This window comes from Schistocerca cancellata, chromosome 9, assembly GCF_023864275.1.
Source record: "Schistocerca cancellata isolate TAMUIC-IGC-003103 chromosome 9, iqSchCanc2.1, whole genome shotgun sequence".
Classification (NCBI taxonomy): Eukaryota; Metazoa; Arthropoda; class Insecta; order Orthoptera; family Acrididae; genus Schistocerca; species Schistocerca cancellata.
In genome coordinates, this window is record NC_064634.1 from 329548421 (window position 1) to 329572604 (window position 24184).

The 24184-nt window shown below is 44.1% G+C and overlaps 1 protein-coding gene across 1 annotated transcript in view; it reads left to right on the top strand.

Annotated features, from left to right (window-relative positions):
- Positions 1–17163, top strand: part of LOC126100689 (uncharacterized) — a 33353-nt gene extending 16190 nt beyond the window's left edge. The window contains exon 2 of the mRNA XM_049911305.1: positions 14828–17163. Coding sequence (XP_049767262.1) covers positions 14828–15316 — 489 coding nt within the window. The 3' untranslated portion in view covers positions 15317–17163. The remainder of the gene's footprint in view (positions 1–14827) is intronic.
- The last annotated feature ends 7021 nt before the right edge of the window (positions 17164–24184 follow it).

Sequence of the window (24184 nt, forward strand, 5' to 3'; positions counted from 1 at the left end):
TAGTTAAATCTCAATTTCCAACTTTCCATTGAATAACAACATCACTTCTATTTTGTAACATCACAATACTCACTAAATATTTATCGAAGGCATTTTGTCTTTACTCTCTGAGAAACTTCTATTTTACCCCTAAAGGGATATTTACTCCCCTAGTTTAGGCCCACGGCGTCAGCACTCCACCACTTGCGACGTGTGGCCGCAATATCGCATAGTAACCCTGTCAACGAAAAAAAAAAAAAAAAAATTCGACTGGTAGAAGAAAATTTGTGCAGTCAGATGTTGTTGACTGTCATGAACAACTTACCAAAAATCCTAACCTTGAATCTCTCGAAAACCACGGCATCTAGCGAAACTGTTTGACGCTACAAAACTTAACTACACTAAACATATCACATTTAATGGTATACAATTCGGGATTATTTGTAACTGAAGGGTATTAAGAACAAATGTTAAATGAACACTGACGAACCAAAACATTATGACTACCTGCTTAATCAATTTCTTGTCCGTATTTGGAACGAAATACTCAACTGATTCTGAGTATCAGAGATCCGAAAGTGTGTTGGCAGGTTTCTGGAGGTACGTGGTATTAGATGTCTACGCACAGGTCATATAATTCGCGTAAATAACGGGCCGCTGATTTGCATACGAGATGATGGCGCTCGATAACGACCCAGTTGAATTCCATAGGATTTGCATAAGACGAATTTGGTCACCAAGACATGAACGTGAATTCACGATAATGTTCCTCAAACCATTGCAGCGCTGTTCTGGCTCCGATAGGAGGACAATTATACTGCTGAAAGATGACATTGTCGTCGGCGAAGACATCAACCATGAAGGGACGAAGTTTTTCACCGCTGTCAGCGTGTTTTCGATTACTACCATAGGTCCCATGCAAGCGCAGGGGGAATGCCTCCCACAGCATAATACTGCACCCACCACCTTGCGTCCGTGGCGCGGTAAATATTTCGAAGCCGGCCGGTGTGGCCGTGCGGTTCTAGGCGCTTCAGCCTGGAACCGCGTGACCGCTACGGTCGTAGGTTCGAATCCTGCCTCGGGCATGGATGTGTGTGATGTCCTTAGTTAGGTTTAAGTAGTTCTAAGTTCTAGGGGACTACTGACCACAGATGTTAAGTCCCATAGTGCTCAGAGCCATTTGAACCAAATATTTCGAGTCGCCGTTCATCTCGATGGCGCCATTTGTGGAGACGACCATTTACCTAATGTAGCAAAAATGTGATTCACCCGAAGAACCGACACATTTCCATTGCTCGACGGTCGAATCCCGACGGTCCCGTGCCCACAGCAATGGTAATGGGCGATATCGTTGGGTCAGCCTGAGAACACGTAACGGTGGTCAACTGCAGAGCTCCATGTTCAACAAGGTATGATGAACGGTGTGTTCCGAAACACTTGTGCGTGCACCAGCATTGTGCTTTTTAGGCAGAGATGCCGCAGATCACCGTCTATCCTGCTGTACAGAGGATAAAAGCCTCCGAACCCCACTTGCTGTGCCGGCCTGCATGACCGAGCGGTTCTAGGCGCTACAGTCCGGAACCGCGCTACCGCTACGGTCGCAGGTTCGAATCCTGCCTCGGGCATGGACGTGTGTGATGTCCTTAGGTTAGTTAGGTTTAAGTAGTTCTAAGTTCTAGGGGACTGATGACCTCAGAAGTTAAGTCCCATTGTGCTCAGAGCCATTTTGAACCCACTTGCTGTGAAGATTACCATTTTGCGCCCAGCGGTAGTTTCGCTGTCCTCTTACATCTTTCCGTAGACGCTCAGGATCGTAGGACACGAACATTCGACCAGTTTCGGCATTTTCGAGATACTCGTACACAGGCTGTGCGTAATAACAATCTGCCCTTTGTCAGATTCGTTCATCTCAATGGTTTTCCTCATTTGCAGCCCATATCTTCGCTAGGGTTATCCCCGTTTGTGTCTGCTCCGCTTACACACTCTTGTTACGCATCACGTGCCCGCAACGCCATCACGCGGCAAGAAACGTTACGGTGGGCAGTGAACATAATTGACTGTTCAGTGTATGTACCACACATAAGTAGATTAGAAACGTATTAAGAGGTATTCCACGCAGTGTTGACGCACTTTGGGGAAAATAAATACCCGCTTGCAAGTCCGCACACTGCGTCGTGAGTACTTCATAAGGCGAATTGTACCGGCGCGGTGTGGCCGCGCGGTAAGAGGCACAATGTCATGGATTGCGCGGCTCCTCCCACCGGAGGTTCGAGTCCTCCCTCGGGCATGGATGTCTATATTGTCCTTAGCATAAGTAAGTTTAAGTAGTGTGTATGTCTAGGGACCGATGACATCAGCAGTTTGGTCTCTTAGGAATTCACACACATTTGAAAACAAGGTGAATTGCGGATGGGTAGCTATAACTTTGTGAAACATCCTGTAATTGCTCTATGTGATGTAGTGCGGTAGAGAGAGCCAGGAATTGGCTTTTCGCATTTCATTTTGTAGATCTATGAAGGAGGGAAGTGTATGACAACAATCCAGCAACCTACGCTTCTAACCTCCACCGTAGCGTTTCCATCATGTACCCTCAGAACACAATTAATCCCTTAATACGGTTCTACTGAACTTAGATCTGATACAAATATTTGTTCTTGGCCTGTGTTATTTAACAATATACATTAATGTACAGTCAATAATATACATTAATTCTGTACAACTGAAATATGGTTTTAATAATTTACGATTCCTCCACCACTATTTGTCTTGAAGCAAAAATGCGTATGATTTGATTTTTAGGAAATTTAATGTAGTTTAATTTTATACTACTGTCTCGTTCCCGCTCTCCCCTCCCCCTCGTGATACAATACTATACTGGCCAGCATTTTTATGACGTTACTTAATTGCTTGTTCCATAGATCATTTGAACGATTCCTTCATCGGAACGATATGGGTGAGTTTACAGGATGTGTGATAACATTAGTGAACACGTTATTATTTCAGTTCTATTCCTGCAACTACAATTACACTTTCTTTGCTGTGTATCAGTTTTTAGGTAGTAATTCGTCGATGGAATAGAAGGTTTTGCCCAAGAGAAATAATTTTAAATCTGATTAAAAATCTGTTCCGCTGTCAGACATTTTATGTTATTCGGCTAATGATCGAGAACTCGTTTTGCCGAATATTGGACTCTTTTTCTGAGTCACTGACAGCTTTAGCAATGGGTAATAAACGTCATTTTTCCGTCTAATAATGTAGGTATTAACATCATTGTTGTTGTGAAATTGTGATGAATTATTTCTGACGAATTTCACTAGCGAAATACGTGTTGTGAAGATACAATTAAATGTCTAGTTCCATGAAGAGGTACCTACACGACATCCATGGGTGGACACCAAATATTATTCTAACAGCTCGCTTTTGTGCAATCAATACTTCCTTTCTAAGTGATGCATTACCCAGAAAATTATTGTGTAAGACATTATTGAGTGCAAATATGCAAAATATGTCAAGAAGTCGATATTTTTGTTTCTACCATTAGCGATTATGACCTTAATAGTTTCAGAAGCTCAGTAATGTGCTTCTTCCAGTTCAAAGTTTCATGAGTATATACACTCTAAATTTTTTAGTATTCTACCCTGTTTACTGACTCCTGTTCACGTGCTACATGAATTTTTGTTATTACTATTTGTTGTACAGATCTGAATGTGATGTTTTTGTTTCAAAATTCTGGTAGAGTCTATTTTGTGAGAAACACTTAATAATTCGTAATTCTCAGGAAAAATATTACTAACCAACTTTTCTGTGGAGATTTATTATAAAATTAGTATCGTCTGCAAAAAATACGCAATTTCTTTGAATCTTAAGTGAAAGGTCAGTCACATATCCAAGGGATGTGAGTGGACCCAAAATTGAAGCTTGTGAGACTCTTTTTTCCCACTAGTCACTAAATTTTCTACCTTTCCGACATTGTCTGATTTATTCGCCACAACCTTTTTCATTCTGTTCCTTATGTATAATTCAAACCAGCTGTGCGTAGAACCATTAATTCCGTAAAACTTGAGTTTTGTCGGACAGTAACGTGATCTACACAGTCAAACGCCTTGCAAGGTCGCAAAAATACCAGCTGGTGATATACGACTGTCTAATGCTAGTATTTGATGAGTGAATGTATAAATAGCATTCTCAGTCGAGTAACCCTTCTGGAATTCAAACTGTGATATGCAAAGTAAATCGTTCCCACTTAAGTACGTGATTACTATTGAGTACATTACTTTTATGTTATTCCTTAGACTCCCCCAGCCAATGTACAAAAATTTGCGACTGCACGAATTTGTTCCCTTAATTGTCCTTCCTTGGCTGGACAATTGCGGACTGATTAAGGCTGCTGATGCGCAGCACTTGGCGTCTCGTGTGAGACTGACTGCTTTTATATCGACCAGCAGAGCGGCGCGCCTGAAGATGCGGCTGGCGGTCTTTGCGTGCCGAACAAACGATCCCTTTGCACGCGACTCGCCGAAATAGCCGGACCAAGGTCGCCTTCTGAAGGCGATGCTATAAGGCGCGTTACACCGACCCACGATGGTGGCGCTCCGATCCTCAGCAGGTAATCTGCCACCCAGGACCGTGCAGAGGTCGTATTACGTCCTTAGGAGACACGCCAAAGCTGCACCTCCGCCCTACTTACAACGGGGTTTAAGTGAATTGAAACCCATACCTGAAGTCGTGACTGGTAGATACTACGTGTTTTGATCGTACAGCCACTATGAATTGAGACACATAGACATTAGCTACCAGTGGGCTTTGATTTATATCAATGGGGCAATTTGAAAAGTTGTGGCAGACTAAGTTTCAAGCCCGGGCCTCCTGCTTACTACGCATAAGCACTGACCCTTATGCCATTTAGACACAATGGTCACCAAAAAAGCGTGGAGTATCCTTAGCATCCTACCCATCAGACCCAAATTTACAGTGGCTGCAGGATCAAAATGGTATCTGTTCTTTCGGACATCTTCGAAACTACAGACACTACATATACAGGGTGGTCCATTGATAGCGACCGGGCCAAATATCTCACGAAATAAGAAGCATCAAACGAAAAAACTGCAAAAAACGAAAGTCGTCTAGCTTGAAGGGGGAAACCAGATGGCACTATGGTTGGCCCACTAGATGGCGCTGCCATAGGTCAAACGGATATCAACTGCGTTTTTTTAAATAGGAACCCCCATTTTTTATTACATATTCGTGTAGTACGTAAAGAAATATGAAATTTTTAGTTGGAACACATTTATCGCTTTGTGATAGATGGCGCTGTAATAGTCACAAACGTATAAGTTCGCGGCATCACGTAACATTCCGCCAGTGCGGACGGTATTTGCTTCGTGATACATCACTCGTGTTAAAATGGACCGTTTACCAATTGCGGAAAAGGTCGATATCGTGTTGATGTATGGCTATTCTGATCAAAGTGCCCAACGGCCGTGTGCTATGTATGCTGCTCGGTATCCTGGACGACATCATCCAAGTGTCAGGACCGTTCGCCGGATAGTTACGTTATTTAAGGAAACAGGAAGTGTTTAGCCGCATGTGAAACGTCAACCACGACCTGCAACAAATGATTATGCCCAAGTAGATGTTATAGCTGCTGTCGCGGCTAATCCGCACATCAGTAGCAGATAAATTGCGCCTGAATCGGGAATCTCAAAACGTCGGTGTTGACAATGCTACATCAACATTGATTGCACCCATACCATATTTCTATGCAACAGGAATTGCATGGCGACGACTTTGAACGTCGTGTACAGTTCTGCCACTGGGCACAACAGAAATTACGGGACGATAACAGATTTTCTGCACACGTTCTATTTAGCGACGAAGGGTCATTCACCAACAGCGGTAACGTAAACCGGCATAATATGCACTATTGCGCAACGGAAAATCCACGATGGCTGCGATAAGTGGAACATCAACTACCTTGGCGGGTTAATGTATGGTGCGGCATTATGGAAGGAAGGATAATTGGCCCCCTAAATGGTACAATGTATGCTGATTTCCTACGTAATGTTCTACCGATGGTACTACAACATGTTTCACTGCATGACAGAATGGCGATGTACTTCCAACATGATGGATGTCCGGCGCACAGCTTGTGTGCGGTGGAAGCGGTAATGAATAGCACATTTCATGACAGGTCGATTGGTCATACCATGGCCTGCACGTTCACCGGATCTGACGTCCCCAGATTTCTTTCTGTGGGGAAAGTTGAAGGATATTTGCTATCGTGATCCACCGACAAAGCCTGACAACATTCGTTAGCGCATTGTCAATGCATGTGTGAACATTACGGAAGGTAAACTACTCGCTGTTGAGAGGAATGTCATTACACGTATTGCCAAATCCACTGAGGTTGACGGACATCATTTTGAGCATTTATTGCATTAATGTGGTATTTACAGGTAATCACGCTGTAACAGCATGCATTCTCAGAAATGATAAGTTCACAAAGGTACATGTATCAACTGAAACAACCGAAATAAAATGTTTAAACGTACCTACGTTCTGTATTTTAATTTAAAAAACCTACCTGTTACCAACGGTTCGTCTAAAATTCGGAGCCATATGTTTGTGACTATTACAGCGCCATCTATCACAAAGCGAAAAAAGTGGTCCAACTAAAACATTCATATTTCTTTACATACTAGACGAATATGTAATAAAAATGGGGGTTCCTATTTAAAAAAAAACGCAGCTGATATCCGTTTGACCTATGGCAGCGCCATCTAGCAGGCCAACCATAGCGCCATCTGGTTTCCCCCTTCAAGCTAGAAAAGTTTCTCCTTTGTAGTTTTTTCGTTTGACGCTTATTTCGTGAGATATTTGGCCCGGTCACGATCAATGGACCACCTTGTATATTACGACGATTAAGGCCACGAGCCCTTCACTGCAGATGTACACGAAGTTCGAACTCTTACGGCAGTTAGCGAGATGCCGTGAGTAATGAGTCCAATGAGCAGAGGCACTAAATCAATGGATTGTGGTTTAAGCTGACAATTTGGACGGACAGGAGGCATGCTAGGGTAGTCTGTGTGGTTGTAGTGAGTACTGTGTCCGAGTGGTATGACGGTCAACGCATCTACCTAGTAAGCAGAAAGCTCAGGTTCGAATCCCTGTCCCGTCCAAACTTTCAACTTACCCCATTGATATAAATCAATGCCCATTGGCAGCCAATGTCTTAAATTCCTTTGTATTGGTAGCTACTTCTACAGAACGTCTTGGTTAGTGGGACGGAGATAAACACTTAAGAAACTAAAATTCCGAACCCGAAGTGCTTTATTCCCCTATTGTGTCACCTATAACAAGGCTCAAAAATAGAATAAAGTACTACACTAGCTTTTTCAGCAAGAGTGGGCCTCAATCGTCGTATGAGAGACAATAGGACTGAACAGGTAACACGCGTAATCTATCGGTTGGATCGCATCAACTTAACGACTCAAAGCAAGTCACGAAAGTTCAAAACCAAATTATCATAAGAACATGGAAACTGTAGTATGCACTGTTAATAGCACTTCAGTTTCAACTGGACACACACAATACGAAGTTGGTTTGATTAATATGGTAAAAAGGCAAGAAAAAATATTTGTTTCACAAACAACTCACCTTACTTGATGACATAGCGAATCTCCAGCTTTTTCATACAATCAGAAAAAACAGGTTCTTTCAAAGTCTGCGAAACACTCATTAACTGCAACTATGTCTTCCTCCGTTTTCAGTTGCTAAGAGCTGATGATAGTGTTTGAGTGCAGCGCAGATCCCACGAAGCCATGAATCCAAGTTGTCGACTATGCACGTTGCGAGCTGGTGGTGGCTCCATAATGGTGTGAACTGTGTTTACGTGGGTCCTCTGATCCATCTGAACCGATTAGTGATTGGGAATGGTTACGTTCGGTTCCTTCATTTGCAGCCATTCATGAAAGTCATCTTCCCAAACAACAACGGAATGTTTACGGGTGACAATGCGGCACGTCAGAAAATTCCGGACAATTTGCCCGACATGAATCCTATCGGACATTCATGTGACATTAATGAGACGCCACTTGTTGCACAAAATCCAGCACCGACACTTTCTCAATTAAGGGCTGCTAAAGACACTGCACGGCTCAATATTCCTGCAGGGGACTTCCAACGACTTGTAGAGTTGCCGCACTACGCCGGCAAAAGGACGTCCAAGAAGATATTAGGTGGCATCTCAAGACTTTTGTCACCTCGTTGTATTTCTCCTGTGGTGTGCTGTTATTACATAGCCCGTGGGAGAACATTTAGTACCCTCGTTTACATCTACATGATTACTCTTCAGTCCTCACGTACGTAACTAGCAGAGGATTCTTCCAACCACCGTCATACAATTTCTCTGCCGCTCTACTTTCGAACAGCGTGTGAAACAACTGAACGCTTAATTTTTTTTGCACGAACCTTCATGCCCCTCATTTTATTGCCATGATCATTTCTCCCTATGTAGGTTGGTGACAGTAAAATGATTTCACATTCAAAGCATGAAGTTGGTGATTGATCATTAAAAAACGCCTTTATTTTCACGATTGGCACCTCCACTCCCTTATCATATCAGTGACAGTCGCTACCCTCTTTCGCGATAATATGAAAAGAGCATAAGTTCTTTGGACTTTTTCCATGTCCTCCGTCAGCCCCAGCTGATGAGGATCTCAAACCGCACAAGTATAACAGTGAATGGGGAAAGTCCTGCGTAGGCAGTCTCTTTAGTAGATCTGTTGCGTCTTCTAAATCCAGCAGTCTTTGCTTTATCTTCCCCGACAATATTATCTATGTGATGCTTCCAGTTTAAGTTGTCCATAGTTGCAGTTCTTAGGTTTTTAGTTGAACAGATAGCCTTATGTAATTTATGGCATAACCGAAATTTAATGAATTTCTTTTCGTTCTCATATGGATGACCCCACAGCTTTCCTTATTCAAAGACAATTACCACTTTTCGCACCGCACAGATATCGCGACTGGTTTTGATCTTCTGATGTCTTTAATAAACGGTAAGTGGCAGCCTCATCTGCGTACAATCTAAAATGGTTGCTCAGATTGCTTCCTAAATCGTTTATATAGGTTAGGAATGGCAGAGAACCTAGAACACTACCTTGGGGATAGCTGAATAGCACTTCTGTTTTATTGTATGGTCGATTTCTGGGTACTCTCACCTCTCTGACAGGAAATGACGAATTCAGTCACACAACTGAAGCGATACCTTACAGGCCTGCAATTTCATTAGAATGGTTCAAATGGCTCTAAGCACTATGGGACCTAACATCTGAGGTTATCAGTCCCCTAGACTTAGAACTACTTAAACCATGCCCGAGACAGGATTCGAACCTGCGTGCGTAGCAGCAGCGCGGTTCCAGACTGAAGCACCTAGAACCGCTCGGCCACAGCGGCCGACTCAGTTTCATTAGAACTCCCTAGTTAGGGACTGTATCAAAAGTCTTCTGGAACTCTAGAAATATGGAATCAGTTTGATATCCACTGTCGATAGCACTCATTACTTCGTGAGAATAAACAGTTGGTTGTGCTTCACAAGAACAATATCTTCTGAGCCCGTCCTGTGTGTTAGTAAACCATTTTCGTCTAGGTGATTCGTAATGTTCGAACACAGTGTATGTTCCGTATTCCTACTCCAAGTCGACGTCGTTAGTATGGGTCTGTAATTCATCGGATTACTTCTGCTTCCTTTTTTGACTGTTGGTGAAGCCTGTGCAACTTTCCAGTCTTTTGGGAACGGGTCTTCGACTAGTGATTGGTAAGTATGGAGCTATAGTATCAGCATAATCCGAAAGGAAGTTTATTGGTATGCTATCTGGAACGGAAAATTTGTATTTATTGAGCACTTTAAGCTGCTTCGTTACACCGGCACTTCTAAGTCATTCATGTTGTCGATTCGAATTCTGAAATACGTATTTACTTCGTCTTCTTCGCTGGAGGAATTTAGGAAAATTGTGTTTCATATCTCTGCTTTAGTGATGCTGTCACCGATTGTACTAGTATTGGTAACGCTCAGCGAATTTATTGATTATGTACTTTGCATACGAACAGTCTCTCTTTGGATTTTCTGTCAGATTTCGAGAGAGAGTTTCGTTGTGAAAGCTATTAAAAGCTTCTCGCATTGAAGTCTGTGCTAAGTCAAACATCGCAGTCTTGGAGATTTGGTCTTCTCTTACACTTTTATTGCTTCTGCAACAGTGTTTTGACATGTTTAGTGTACCATTGTTTGCCAGTTCCACCTCTTATTGATTTATTTGGTACAAGCCTCTGAACTGCCGTCGATAGTGTTTCTTTCAATTTACACGACCTGGTGTATGCTTACATAGTTCGGAAGAAGTGGAGACTGTCCCTTCGCAGGGCGTCAAGCGAATTTCCATCTCCTTTTTTAAACAGATACATTTTGCGTTTATTTATGGATGCAGTCTTGCTACAGTGATGTTGTAGACACTAACCCCTGAATCCAACATGATACTCCCTATGTACTCAGGATTATTTCGTGCTAAGAGGTGAAATATTTCTCATAATCATTTACCCTTCGAGTGGGCCCCTGAACTAATTGCTGATCCGTATCATAGTGCCATAGTACTTAAATCACAAGTGACTGTAAATGTTGGGTTTTGAAGTGCGCTCTGATAGCCTAACAGGTAATGTGATTTAGGGGAAAAAAGAAGAAAACAATAAATCTACGTTTGAGTAATATTTCATTTTGACTGATACTTTTCAAGACAGGAGCTCATGTGGAGTGTAACACGAAAACAGCGTAGCGGAAAAGTTTTATTGCGAAAACCCAGAGCTTGGTGTAACGAGCATAAACATTGGACGGCTGAACAATGGAAAAACGTTGTATGGAGTGACGAATCACGGTACACAATGTGGCGATCCGATGGCAGGGTGTGGGTATGGCGAACGCCCAGTGAACGTCATCTGGCAGCTGTGTAGTGCCAACAGTAAAATTCGGAGGCGTTGATGTTATGGTGTGGTAGTCTTTTTCACCGAGGGGGCTTGCACCCCTTGTTGTTTTGCATGGCACTATCACAACGCAGACCCAGACTGATGTTTTAAGCACCTACTTGCTTCCCACTCTTGAAGAGCAATTCGGGGATGGCGATTGCCTCTTTCAATACGATCGAGCACCTGTTCATAATGCACGGCCTGTGGCGGAGTGATTACTCGACAATAACATCCCTGTAATGGACTGGCCTGCACAGAGTCCTGACCTGAATTCTATAGAATACCTTTGGGATTTTTAGAACGCCGTTTTCGTGCCAGGCCTAACCGACAGACATTGATTCCTCTCTTCAGTGCAGCCCTCCGTGAAGAACGGGCTTTTTTTTTTTTTTCCTTTATTGTGTTTCAATTCCCCATCGGGGCGGGCTGGCAGCAGCATAGGCGCTGCTCTTCAGCCGAAAGACAGAACAAAACAATAGAAGATTGAAAAACAGCAAAGGAGAGAATAAGGTGAACATAGATATAAAAAAGGGGGCAACAGCATGGAAGACAAAAAAAAAAAACAAGAAAAAAAAACGGGGTGACTGTAAAATGGAGATAACAAAAAACTGTTTAAAAGTAGCACATATAAAAAGCCACACACTGCGATGGTTAAAATAACACAAGGCACAGTATGACTGGAGCATAAAAGTAGCGACGGATGGCATAGCACATAACGTAACACTGACAGCGAACCTCTAGGCAGGACACAATTAAAATCACATCTCTTGACGCACACGAGTAACAGCACTAAACACAACACTGATGTGGCACACTGATGATGAGCAATACAGAGAATCTGCCAGGCGCTAGGAGATGAGGGAGACCTGAAGAAGGGAGGGAGTGGAAGAGATGGGGGAGGTGAGCAGGGGGCGCACGGGCCAGGTAGGGTGGGAAGGAGAGAGGCAAGTATGGGCTGCAGGGTCTCAGGGGAGGGGGGACGGAGGGAAATCCGCTCTGGGAGAAGGAGGAAAGAGGAAAGGGGGCCCTGGGGAGGGGGGGGGGAACAAGGCCAGGTTATTGTTGGAAGAAGAATGGGCTGCCTTTCCCCAAGAAACCTTCCAGTTCCTTAACGTATGCCTGCGAGAGTGGAAGCTGTCATCAAGGCTAAGGGTGGGCCAACACTATATTGAATTCCAGCATTGCCGATGAAGGGCGCCAAGAACTTGTAAGAAATTTTCTGCCAGGTGTTTGGATACTTTTTGTGGCGTCGATAGTTCCGATGCCACAACGTAGGTGTACGCTCTCGTAAGTTGTCACTGCGAGAGAAGACTAGCTACGCCGACCACAGCGCCCTCTGGCCGACGTTGTGGAGCTCAGGGAGTGCCGTCTTGATTTCGCCCATTTTCATTAAGAGCAGACGGCCTGCAAATATCGCTTCTACTACCGAGTGGGCTAGCTTGCTATTGAGACTTTGTATTAGTTTCGTTCAGTTAGTTTGGACAGCACCGAGCATTTGTTAGTTTTGAGGTTATACAGAACAGTCATCCTAACTTCAAAGGATTAGACATTGACTACGGCTTCATACCTACGTGTGCCAAAATTATGTATGCATTTGATATTTATTTGTGTTTTTGACTCTATTAAAAGCGTTAAAGTTACATGCAATAGAGAAGTGCTTCATCTCTCCTGCTCCTACTCGCTTCCTTCACTCTCGGCCTATATTGCAGAAGCAGTTCACAGAAGCAGACCTCCTCCCCTGAGACCCTGCACCCCATACTTGCCTCTTTCCTTCCCATATCCCTCCCTACCTGGCCCTCTTCAGCGCGCCCCCATCTCATCTCCCCCATCTCTTCCCCTCCCTCCCTTCTTCCAGTCTCCCACATCTCCTTGCGCCTGGCAGATCCTCTGTTTTGATCATCGTCAGTGTGCCACATCAGTGTTGTGTTTCATGCTGTTTCTCCTGTGCGTCAAGAGGTGTGATTTTAATTGTGTACTGCCATGAAGTTCGCCGTCAATGTTTGTTATGTGCTACACCATCCGTCGATACCTTTCATGCTCCAGTCATACTGTGCCTTGTGTTCTTTTAATTGTCGCAGTGTGCGGCTTTTTGTGTGTGCTACTTTTAAACAGTTTTACCAGTTTTTTTATCTCCATTTTATAGTCACCCCTTTTTTTCTTTATTGCCTTCCATGATGTTCCCCCTTTTTATATCTATGTTCACCATATTCTCTCCTTTGTTATTTTTAAATGTCTTCTATTGTTTGTTCTATGTCTTTCGGCTGAAGAGCAGCGCATATGCTGCTGCCAGTCCGCCCCGATGGGCAATTGAAATACAATAAAGAAAAAAAAAAAAAAAACAGAAGCAGACCCACGCGCCGCCTATCCAGGCAGGATACAAATCTTCTGATCATATAGTGTGTATTTAATCCGGACAGCCTGTCTGTCTATCTATACCGAATCCCGCTCCAGCTACTGCCAGGTCTGGGTGCTGATGAGTCGTCTCCATTCGGCTCGGTCCTCCCACCACTTTTCTTCCTCCACTTGCTGCCAGGCCACACCTCTCCTTTCTACAGATATTCTCACTCCCATTTTCCACCGTGTTCTTGGGCGCCCTCTAGGTCTTTTCCCATCCATCTTTAGTTCTTCCATAATGTTGGGGAGTCTCTGCCCATGCATCCTCTTAATATGTCCATACTATCTTAATCTCTTTCTTTCAATTTCTTCTCTTATACTTTCTTGTTTAAGGTCCTTTCTAATCTCTACATTCCTTACTCTGTCCATTCTTGTTATTCGCTTAACTGCTTTAAGAAATTACATTTCCCCTGCTTGCAGTCTGCTCCAGTTCCTTTCTGTCATTGTCCATGTTTCTCCACCATAGGTGACAGTAGGGATGTAATAATTCGCATACAAAAGGAGTTTTGCTCTTTCTGAAACTTCATTATTCCAAATCAGGTGTTTTATTGTTTGGTAGAAATTGCTTCCCTTCTGTAACCTCCTATTAATTTCGTTAGTTATTCTTCCATCCGTAGATATTTCACTCCCTAAATAAGTGAAACTTTCTACCACTTTGAGGGGTTCTCCAATCAAGGTAATATTTCCGTTTATCCGTTTCTCTCTTCCAAATACCATTACTTCACTCTTATCTTTATTTATTTTTAATCCATACATTTTCATTATTTCCTTTCACGCATCAAGTTGTAACTGTACATCTACCTCTTTATCACCCCATATTACCATATCATCTGCAAAAATCATCATTTTGTCTTTTTCTTTTACTATATGTTTAACTGCCCTATTCATTCCCTCTATCACAACATTAAAAAGTGGTTTCAAAACACAGACGAGCCTCGGACAGCCTGTATATTGTTCATATTGACGTAACCTGTTAAGATGGGTTGCAGTCTCGCTAGCTGTAGCTTACAAGTTAAGCGAAATATACATTTCTGCATATGCTTCAGCTGTCGAATTGCACCTTCCCCAAAAGGGGGTGACCGTCCACAACTGAGTCCTCACCGCTACCGTGCCGTCTGTGCAGTTATGGGCCAAGTTATTCTGTTATACCTTGCGCACAAGATTAGCAAAAAAATGTTCAAATGGCTCTGAGCACTATGGGACTCAACATCTGAGGTCATCAGTCCCCTAGAACTTAGAACTACTTAAACCTAACTAACCTAAGTACATCACACACATCCATGGCCGAGGCAGGATTCGAACCTGCGACCGTAGCGGTCACGCGGTTCCGGACTGAAGTGCCTAAAACCGCACGGCCACCGCGGCCGGCACGAGATTAGCAAAGAATAGTATGTCTTCCTGGGGCATTCCGCGTTCCCTCCTGTTGAGTCGTGTTCTGGTTATTGTGCAGGTGTTGCTGGGAGCGGCAGTCTGCGTGCCCCATCCAGAGGCCGAGGAGATGACCCCGTCGCTGGAGCTAACGGTGGCGGCGATGCTGCCAGTGGGGGCGGCTCGCGGGGGCGGCGTTCCGGAAGCAGAACGGGGCCAGGTGCTGGAGCTGCTGGCCGGAGCGCTCGCCTCCCGCCTCTCCGAGGCGCTCCACCGGGGGCGGCACGGCTGCGGCGGCAACTACACGGCGGCCGCGCTGGAGGCGGCCATGAAGGCTCTGCTGCCCCCGGAGGCAGAGGACGCCGGCTGGACGCAGGAGGCGGCGCCGACTGGCTGGCGGCGGCTCGTCACGCACCGCCTGGTGCGACTCAGCCCGCCCCCCGCCGACGGCAGGCTGTTCTTCGACGACATCGACCTCTCCTACCAGTCCATCATCACCCTCATCGTCGAGATGTTCGCCTCCATGGTGGGCCTCGGTTGGGGCGCCTTCTCCACCTTCGCCAGCGGCTAGACGTGGCCGCTGACGAGGCGATCGGATTCGTTTAGCATAGCCTCCACTCTCATTATCATGTATCTACCATCTCTAAACGACAGTTATTTCCACTACCAGCCATTAACTATATCATCTTATCAGTTTATTGTCAGTATCACCAATTAACGTTCTACTCGGCTGGCCTATGACTCCAGCTGCATCCACGTCCATCGTGCTTATTTCGTCTGCTGGTCGCCTTCTAGAGGCTGCCTCCCATATAGCTGCTCTCTGTAAGATGCGCCCAAATGAAAAGGAGACTACAGATGCACGTGAAGAACAATTTAATTGCAGATGATTATACATACGTGTATCATATCATCATGAAAAGCCCCATCTAGCGACCAGAGTACTTGGTGATCCCCTCTACAGATGTAGTAGGTCTTTTAGTTTTCTGAAACACCCATTTGGGTTAAGAAACTCTTCCAGCTTAAGCCGACAACGCAAGTGGGCGCGTTTTCCGTCGGTTTCCTTCTTTGCCACTTGGCAGGCACACTGGATTCGTTTGCTTCTCTCGTTATTCCTAATACAATACTGAGATATTGTATCATATAGTTCTGGATCGTTCGTCGCTCTGCAAACTCCAGTCTCGAGGAGGTGCAAAGATACTTTTCATCACCCTTCTTTCGAACTTTCTTTCTGCCCAAAGGCACAGAGTACAGATGAGTGAAAGAATGTTTTACAGATTTTTCTGTATTACAACACTTGGTTTCTGAAGCAAATCAAATTAGGTAAATTACAGAGTAGATAAATAAAAGGAAGAGAATATTTGGCGAACAAACCAAAGACCTTTTCGACATACACAGCTCATGCGGCGAAATACCTGACAAGTGTTTTTCAGTAGGAAAGAATTGTACGATTTACTGATGTACAGTGCAATTCTTTGGCCGTGATGTGTTGAACATCACATCTGGTAAAAGTTCGCCAAGCCACACGCGTAAACCTCTGGAAGAAATGCTCAGTTACAGCTTTGCATGAACGTTGTAGTACTACGTTGATACAGGGTTCAACTTCGGCCTTTAATGTTTGTGTGGTCGTGTGCTCGTTGGCGTAAATCCGAGACATCACAAAAAGCCAGAGGAATAAGTCCATATATCTTGAACCGCAAGATCGTGGCGGCTATTTCCGGTCACCACAATTCATGTAAAATCGTTAATGTTTTGTGAGCGATGAGGCAATAAAACCATTCTGCCGAAAACACATATCCTCATGAGCGCTACCATATGTCTACAAGAGCACTTCCAATTGAGCTTCAAAGAAAAGGATTATCATATTACGATGCGTCTATGAAAAGTTTTTGAAGAAGACTCGCCTCCCGCTATTATCGAGAAATCCATCATGCATTCATCCAGGGACATCAGCTTTCCATTAATGTAGAATACAAGGCGAAGTCGTTCACTATTCATACTTAGTTGGGCATAACGGCACGCTGTCTTTCGGGATATGCATTAACCGACAGCGATTACGTGGTGCAACGCCGGAACAGAAAATGTCTCCTTTTCACTTGCGTGCGCATTGAGTACTGCAGCATCATACATTTAGTACGGCACTTTTTCAGCGCTGGCAAGGCGGAGTCATCAGTATCTCAGAATGTAAAAGCTTAGCTCCTCTCTGTATCTTGTTTTTGTACTTCCTATTTATTCGTGAATATAAATGACCGTGCAACAACAGTGACGCCTGAAACATATTACTAGTCATTCTTTTGAGTAATTGTCTACCTCAAATAGGCACCTTTGCCGAAAAACGTTTATTTAATGCAGAAATAATAATCTTTGTCCAATGACATACTGTTTGATGATGTTAAATCTGTTATGCAAATGTGAAATAAATAACTGTCCAAAAAAAGTTTATTTTCTTTATTCACGTCCCTCCTACGCACATGAATATCAGTGTGATTTAACCGTACAATCCACGCTGGAAGCTCTACCGCTCTTTGCACAGCATGTAAAACGTAACTGACAAAAATCTCAAATTGTTAGCAAAGTTTGTAGAATTTCATCAGAGGTTTATTTTCCTCGTAGCAAGTTACCCAGCTTAAAGTGGGTATATACTTAACCAAATTTTATATTAGATGCATTATCAGAGTATTTTGTAGTTGAACAATTAGGTTTCGTAGGCGTGCTTATCTATACACGGAATCAAAACAAACCGGTGGTTCAGACAGAAGACCGCTTGATCTAGCCGCGCTTACACGTACCGACTGCTGAGGGTAGGTAAGTACAGACTTTAGCTGTAAAGATTGTTTCGAAGGAGTTCATAAGTATTTTGTAGAATGGAAAGGCAGCAACAAGCCCAACTACATCAAGAAAATATAATTCTAATATCTTTATTTACTTATAGCACTGTCTGAAACTAAAGAATATACAATAGATTTCACACAAGCTGCCTTAAATAGCACTGAGTCAAGGCCAAAGTCAACCCTTCATTGCGAAGGTGTTTGGCATCTGACAACAGCTTGTGAGTGCCTGGTCTCACCTTCAGCAGGGGTGCGTTACAGCAGAATGTCTGACCGGAAGATACGAGATCATCTACGGATAGCGGGCTGAAAGTCCATGTTTTGACAGTTAAAGATCACTTAGCAGGTGTAGATCTGAATGGCAGGCGACCTTCTCGAAAACGTATAACGAGTGCGAAAAATAGGAAGGCCAGATAACAGTTTGCTAAGCAGTATGCATCATGGGCCACTGGAAACAGATAAAAAATTCTATGGAGTAATGGAAGCAGTTTTAATGTCTTCTCATCAGACGAGGTACTGTACGTTCGCCTTCCGAAAAACAAGAGGAATGACAAAGTACTAAAGAAAAATTATGAAGAAACGGAAGTGGGTGCATCATGGTATGCGGCTGTTTCTCACGAAGTGATGTAGGTCCTCTCATCGGAATTCATGGGGTAATGGGTAGTATGAAGCATGGTGAAATACGAATAGACTAAGTGATGCCTCACCGAAGATGACACATACCTCGTAAGTGGCAGTTCCATTATGACAACGGCCCGAAGCACGCTTATGGCCGTGTGAAGACACTTCTGAAGCAGAACGAAATAAAACTGTTCGAATGGCCAAGCCACAGTTCAAATAGAGCATCATCTAAGCGAGCTGGATAGATGTGTTTGCCAACAAGCAAGGAGGCTTTTTACAACGAATTGTGTGAACAATGGAAAAATATTCCTCAGACACTCGTGGATTCTGTGGCATCCAAGGATGATGCAGTCGTAGAAAAATGGTTCAAATGGTTCTGAGCACTATGGGACTTCACTTCTGAGGTCATCAGTCCCCTAGAACTTAGAACTAATTAAACCTAAATAACCTAAGGGCACCACTGACATCCATGCCCGAGGCAGGATTCGAACCTGCGACCGTAGCGGTCGCGCGATTCCAGACTGAATCGCCTAGGAACAGTTCGGCTACTCTGGCCGGCGCAGTCGTAGAAGCAAAGGGCTGTGCAACGAAGTATTAAGAAAGAACATAACTGGTCGAGGCCTCATTGTTTTTCTTCTGATTAGTTTTAAAAAAATACTTTTGAGCCCATGTAATTTGTTCATTTGTCTATTATTATTGATGCAAAGATTAGAATTGTACGAGTATAATACGTGTAAAAAAAATAAAGTGAACACTGTAAAGATTTGGTAATTAAGCTCTTTCGTTTAAATTTTGTCCTAAAGAATTTGTTTTCCGAATTTATGATCTCTGCAAAATACTTCTGAGCGATACTGTAGGTAAAAGGCAAAAATCATGCATCATTAAACTTACGTGTTTAATAAATGTGTAAACATAGTACACTAATGAAAAAATAAACTCTTACCAAAATGCGTTGTAATGTTAATTTTACACAAACTATATTATTTATAATTAAGAGTTAACTATTTAAGTAAAAGAATAAATATATTCTTCAGTTAATTAATGCCCAAGGAAGGAGCATGCAGTTTTGAAATATCATGGAACTGCCTCCTATCAGCGTACCAAGGTTAAAAAATTATGAGTTTGCGGCTAATGTAGTTAGCCTCCAATTGCGTTTACATGCTACCATTTCCCCGTCTCCGCTTCATCTCCTAACGGAGCTATGTACCTTTCTTCCTAGATAGTAAGCTATGTATGTCCCATATTTCTACAAGCGTTCCAGAGTTATGCTTACGTTCCACTCCCTTCTCTTTATTATCCCCATCCCCACCAATAGAAGAGCTGTGGATGAGTCAGTCGAATAATTTAGTTTTCAGACAGAAAATCGTATATGTGTACCCCCAAATTTGGGTGAGACGCTTAAAGTGTTCCTGAGTTACGCATTGCTATCACCTGTTCACCACCAACTTCAGCAACTATTTGTTTAACACTAATACGGTCAATGTCTGGTAATGTTTACGTGTCACCAGCCAATCTCCGTAGCTGAGAGATCAACGCAGCCCACTACCATGCAGAGGATCCGGTTTCGATTCCCAGTATTACCAGGAACTTTTCCTCGGTAAAAGGACTATAACGGGATGCACTCAGCCTTGTGATGCCATCTGAGGAGCTACTTGATTGAGTAGTAACGACTATGGATCACGAAAACTGACAACGGCTGGGAGAGCGGTGTGCTGACCTCACGCTCCTTAACACCGTATCTGATCATACCACTGACGCAGGAAGGCACGGCGGTCGGTCGGTGCATATGGACCCACCCAGGGGCTGTGGTCAGAGTTAGCGTTTATGATACGGTAAGAGACGGTTCTCTCTCTTGCACTAACTCAGAGAAGCATCACTCAACATTCTGCATTATTTTTTATATACACCGAAACGCCAAAAAAACTGGTACAACTGATAAAATTCTGTAGCGCCCCTGCGAGCACTATGAAGTGTCGCAACACGAAGTAGCATGGCATCGACTAATGTCTGAAGTAGTGCTGGAGGCAACTGACACCGTGAATCCTGCATGGCTGTCCATAAATACGTAAGAGTACGAGAGGGTGGAGATCTCTTCTGAGCAGCACGTTGTAAGGCATCACAGATATGCTCAATAATGTTCATGTCTGGGGAGTTTAGTGACCAGCGGAAGTGTTCAGACTCAGAAGAGACTTCCTGGAGTCAATGTATAGCAATTCTGGACGTGTGGGGTGTCGCATTGTCCTACTGGAATTGCTCAAGTCCGTCGGAATGCACAATGGACGTCAATGGATGCAGGTCATAAGACAGGATGCTTACGTACGTGTCACCCGTCCCGTCAGAGTCGTATCTAAACGTATCAGGCGTTCCATACCACTCCAGGTGGATACGCCCCACGTCATTAGAGAGTCTCTACGAGGTTGAACAAGACCCTCCTAACATGCAGGGTCCATGGATTCATGCGGTTGTCTCCATACCCGTACACGTCCATCCACCCCATACAATTTGAAACGTGATTCGTCCGACCAGGCAGCATGTTTCCATTCATCAACAGTTCAATGTCGGTGCTCACGGGCCCAGGCGAGGCGTAAAGCCTTGTGTCGTGCAGTCATCAAGGGTACCTGAGTGGTTCTTCGGCTCCGAGAGCCCATATCGATGATGTTTCGTTGAATTGTTCGCATGCTAACGCTTGTTAAAGCTCAGCATTGAAATCCGTAGCAATTTGAGGAAGGGTAGCACTTCTGTCTCGTTGAACGATTCTCGTCAGTCGTAGTTGGATCCGTTCTCACATAATCTTTATCCGGCCGCAGCAATGTCGGAGATTTGATGTTTTACCGGATTCCTGATATTCACGATACACTTCTGAAATGGTTGTACGGCAAAATCCCCACTTCATCGCTATCCCGGAGATACTATGCCCCATCGCTCGTGCACCGACTGTAACACTACGTTCAAACTCACTTAAATCTTGATAACCTACCATTGTAACAGCAGTAACCGATTTAATAACTGCGCCTTGTTGTCTTACAGGACTGCACCGCTCTATTCTGGCTGTTCACATTTCTCTGATTTGAATACACGTTCCTGTACCAGTTTCTTTGCTGCTTCATTGTATAATACAGGGTTATAAGTTCTAGTTTTAGGGCCTTGCCGCAGCGTGTATGCAACGTAGCGCGACCTCGATGCTGGAATAAAAGCAACGGCATATAGGTAATAGTGAACGTGGGAACATGATCTATGGCGATGTTCTTATCAAATGCTTCCAAATGGGACCAACATGGTGTTACTTGTTTCTTGGCTGCCGAAGGACGAATGCTGATAGACCTCTGTTGGAGAATGAAGATCCTGTACGGGCCCATACGTCTGCCGAAAAACACCGCTGTAGGATGGTGCGCCAAGTCCTGTGCTAGTCACGATTCGACACAAGACGCCGTTCGATCCGGAAAGCCAGCCTCATCTATTATGGGCAAAAACTCACGGGGGAACTAGAGGATGTGCCATGTACTCCGGAATTCTCCCCAAGCATTAACCACGACTTCAGTCCCTTGAAAAAGGCCGCGAAGGGACGACGATATCTTTCGGACGAGGATGTGCAGCGGGCAGTCAGGACTTATTCACGCAGCAGGAGACGGTGTTTTACTAAACGGATCTCAACCTGATGCGTCAGTGAGATGACTGTATCAATCTTCCCAGCGATTTTGCGTGATTTGCCTACCGGTTGTACGGTCTTCCAAAGAAAACTTTTTATCGCCCCTTATATAACCTCAGTCATCCTCTAAAATTTTCGCCAATTAATCTGCCTCTTTCAGAATGGAACAGACTCCCTGGTGTCTTAATACGCGTCCTACCATCTTATCACTTTTAGTTCGTATTCTCCAAATATTCCTTCAATCTCCGTTGATCCATTATGGACCGTGGGACAACGGCTGGCGTGTATTTCTTGATGCAATAATTTACCAACAGCCGTATGTATAGTGGAAATTTATTTTATGAATTTCTTATGTGCTACCAGTTTCGGCAATACATTGATGCCATCTTCAGGCCCTATTCGTCATAGTCGTAAAATCGCTGTACATGGAACGAGCAATGTAACTGGATCTGTGAATGTGCAAACCGCTTCAGTCTGTGACGCCTGGCCACCAAGAGCTGTTGCATAACAATTTGATTCAGAGATCCAGTTATATGGCATGTTACATGTATAGCGATTTTACGACTATGACGTGTGGGGCCTGAAGATGGCATCTATACTACTGGCCATTAAAATTGCTGATGTGCTACAGACGCAAAATTTAACCGACAGGAAGGAGATGCTGTGATATGCAAATGATTAACTTTTCAGAGCATTCACACAAGGTCGGCTCCGGTGGCGACAACGTGCTGACATGAGGAAAGTTTCCAAGCGATTTCTCATACACAAACGACAGTTGACCGGCATTGCCTGGTGAAACGTTGTTGTGATGCATCGTGTAATGAGGAGAAATGCTTACCGTCACGTTTCAGACTTTGATAAACGTCGGATTGTAGCCTATCGCGATTGCGGTTTATCGTATCGCGACATTGCTGCTCGCGTTGGTCGAGATCCAATGACTGTTAGCAGAATATGGAATCGGTGGGTTCAAGAGGGTAATACGAAACGTCGTCCTGGATCCCAACGGCCTCATATCACTAGCAGTCGAGATAACAGGCATCTTATCCGCATGGCTGTAACGGATCGTGCAGCCACGTCTCGATCCCTGAGTCAACAGATGGGGAAGTCTGCAAGACAACAACCATCTGCACGAACAGTTCGACGACGTTTGCAGCAGCATCGACTATCAGCTCGGAGACCATGGCTGCGGTTGCCTTGACGGTGCATCAGAGACAGGAGCGCCTGCGGTGGTGTACTCAACCACGAACCTGGGTGTACGAATGGCAAAACGTCATTTTCTCGGACGAATCCAGGTTCTGCTTACAGCATCATGATGGTCGCATCCGTGTTTGGCGACATCGCGGTGATCGCACATTGGAAGCGTGTATTCGTCATCGCCATACTGGCGTTATCAGCCGGCGTGATGGTATGGGGTGCCTTTGTCACCTCTTGTTCGCATTGACAACACTTTGAGCAGTGGACGTTACATATCAGATGTGTTACGACTCGTGGCTGTATCCTTCATTCGATCCCTGCGGAACCCTACATTTCAGCAGGATAACGCACGACCGCATGTCGCAGGTCCTGTACGGGCCTTTCTGGACACAGAAAATGTTCGACTGCTGCCCTGGCCAGCACATTCTCCAGATCTCTCACCAACTGAAAACGTCTGGTCAATGGTGGCCGAGCAATTGGCTCGTCACAATACACCAGTCACTACTTTTGAAGAACCTTGGTAATGTGTTGAAGCTGCATGGGCAGCTGTACCTATACACGTCATCCAAGCTCTGTCTGACTCATTGTTCAGGCGTATCAAGGCCGTTATTACGGCCAGAGTTGGTTGTTCTGGGTATTGATTTCTCAGGATCTATGCACCAAAATTGCGTGAAAATGTTATCACATGTCAGTTCTAGTATAATATATTTGTGCAATGAAAACCCGTTTATCATCTATATGTCTTCTTGGTGTAGCAATTTTAATGGCCAGTAGGGTATGTAATGCCGAAACTGGTAGCACATAAGAAGTTCATAAAGTAAATTTCTACAATACATACGGCTGTTCGTAAATTATTCCATAAAGAAATATTCCCTTAATTGCAGATTCGGGAAAGAATCTTTTCATTTCTTGTGTGTCGTGTCCATTAAATTTTGAACACCCTCCCCTACCACGGTAGCTAAAACACTTCGTTCACTTTGTTACCAGTTTTCTCACGGTCTACTTTTTTTTGCAGTGCTGTGCTCCAGACGTACATTTGATAGAGGGCTGCAAATAATTTCATGGGCATTTCTCTGGTATTTGAATGTCTTGCATGCGTAAACACCATTGTCCTGTTTGAAATTATAGCCTAGCATACCCCCCCCCCCCCCCC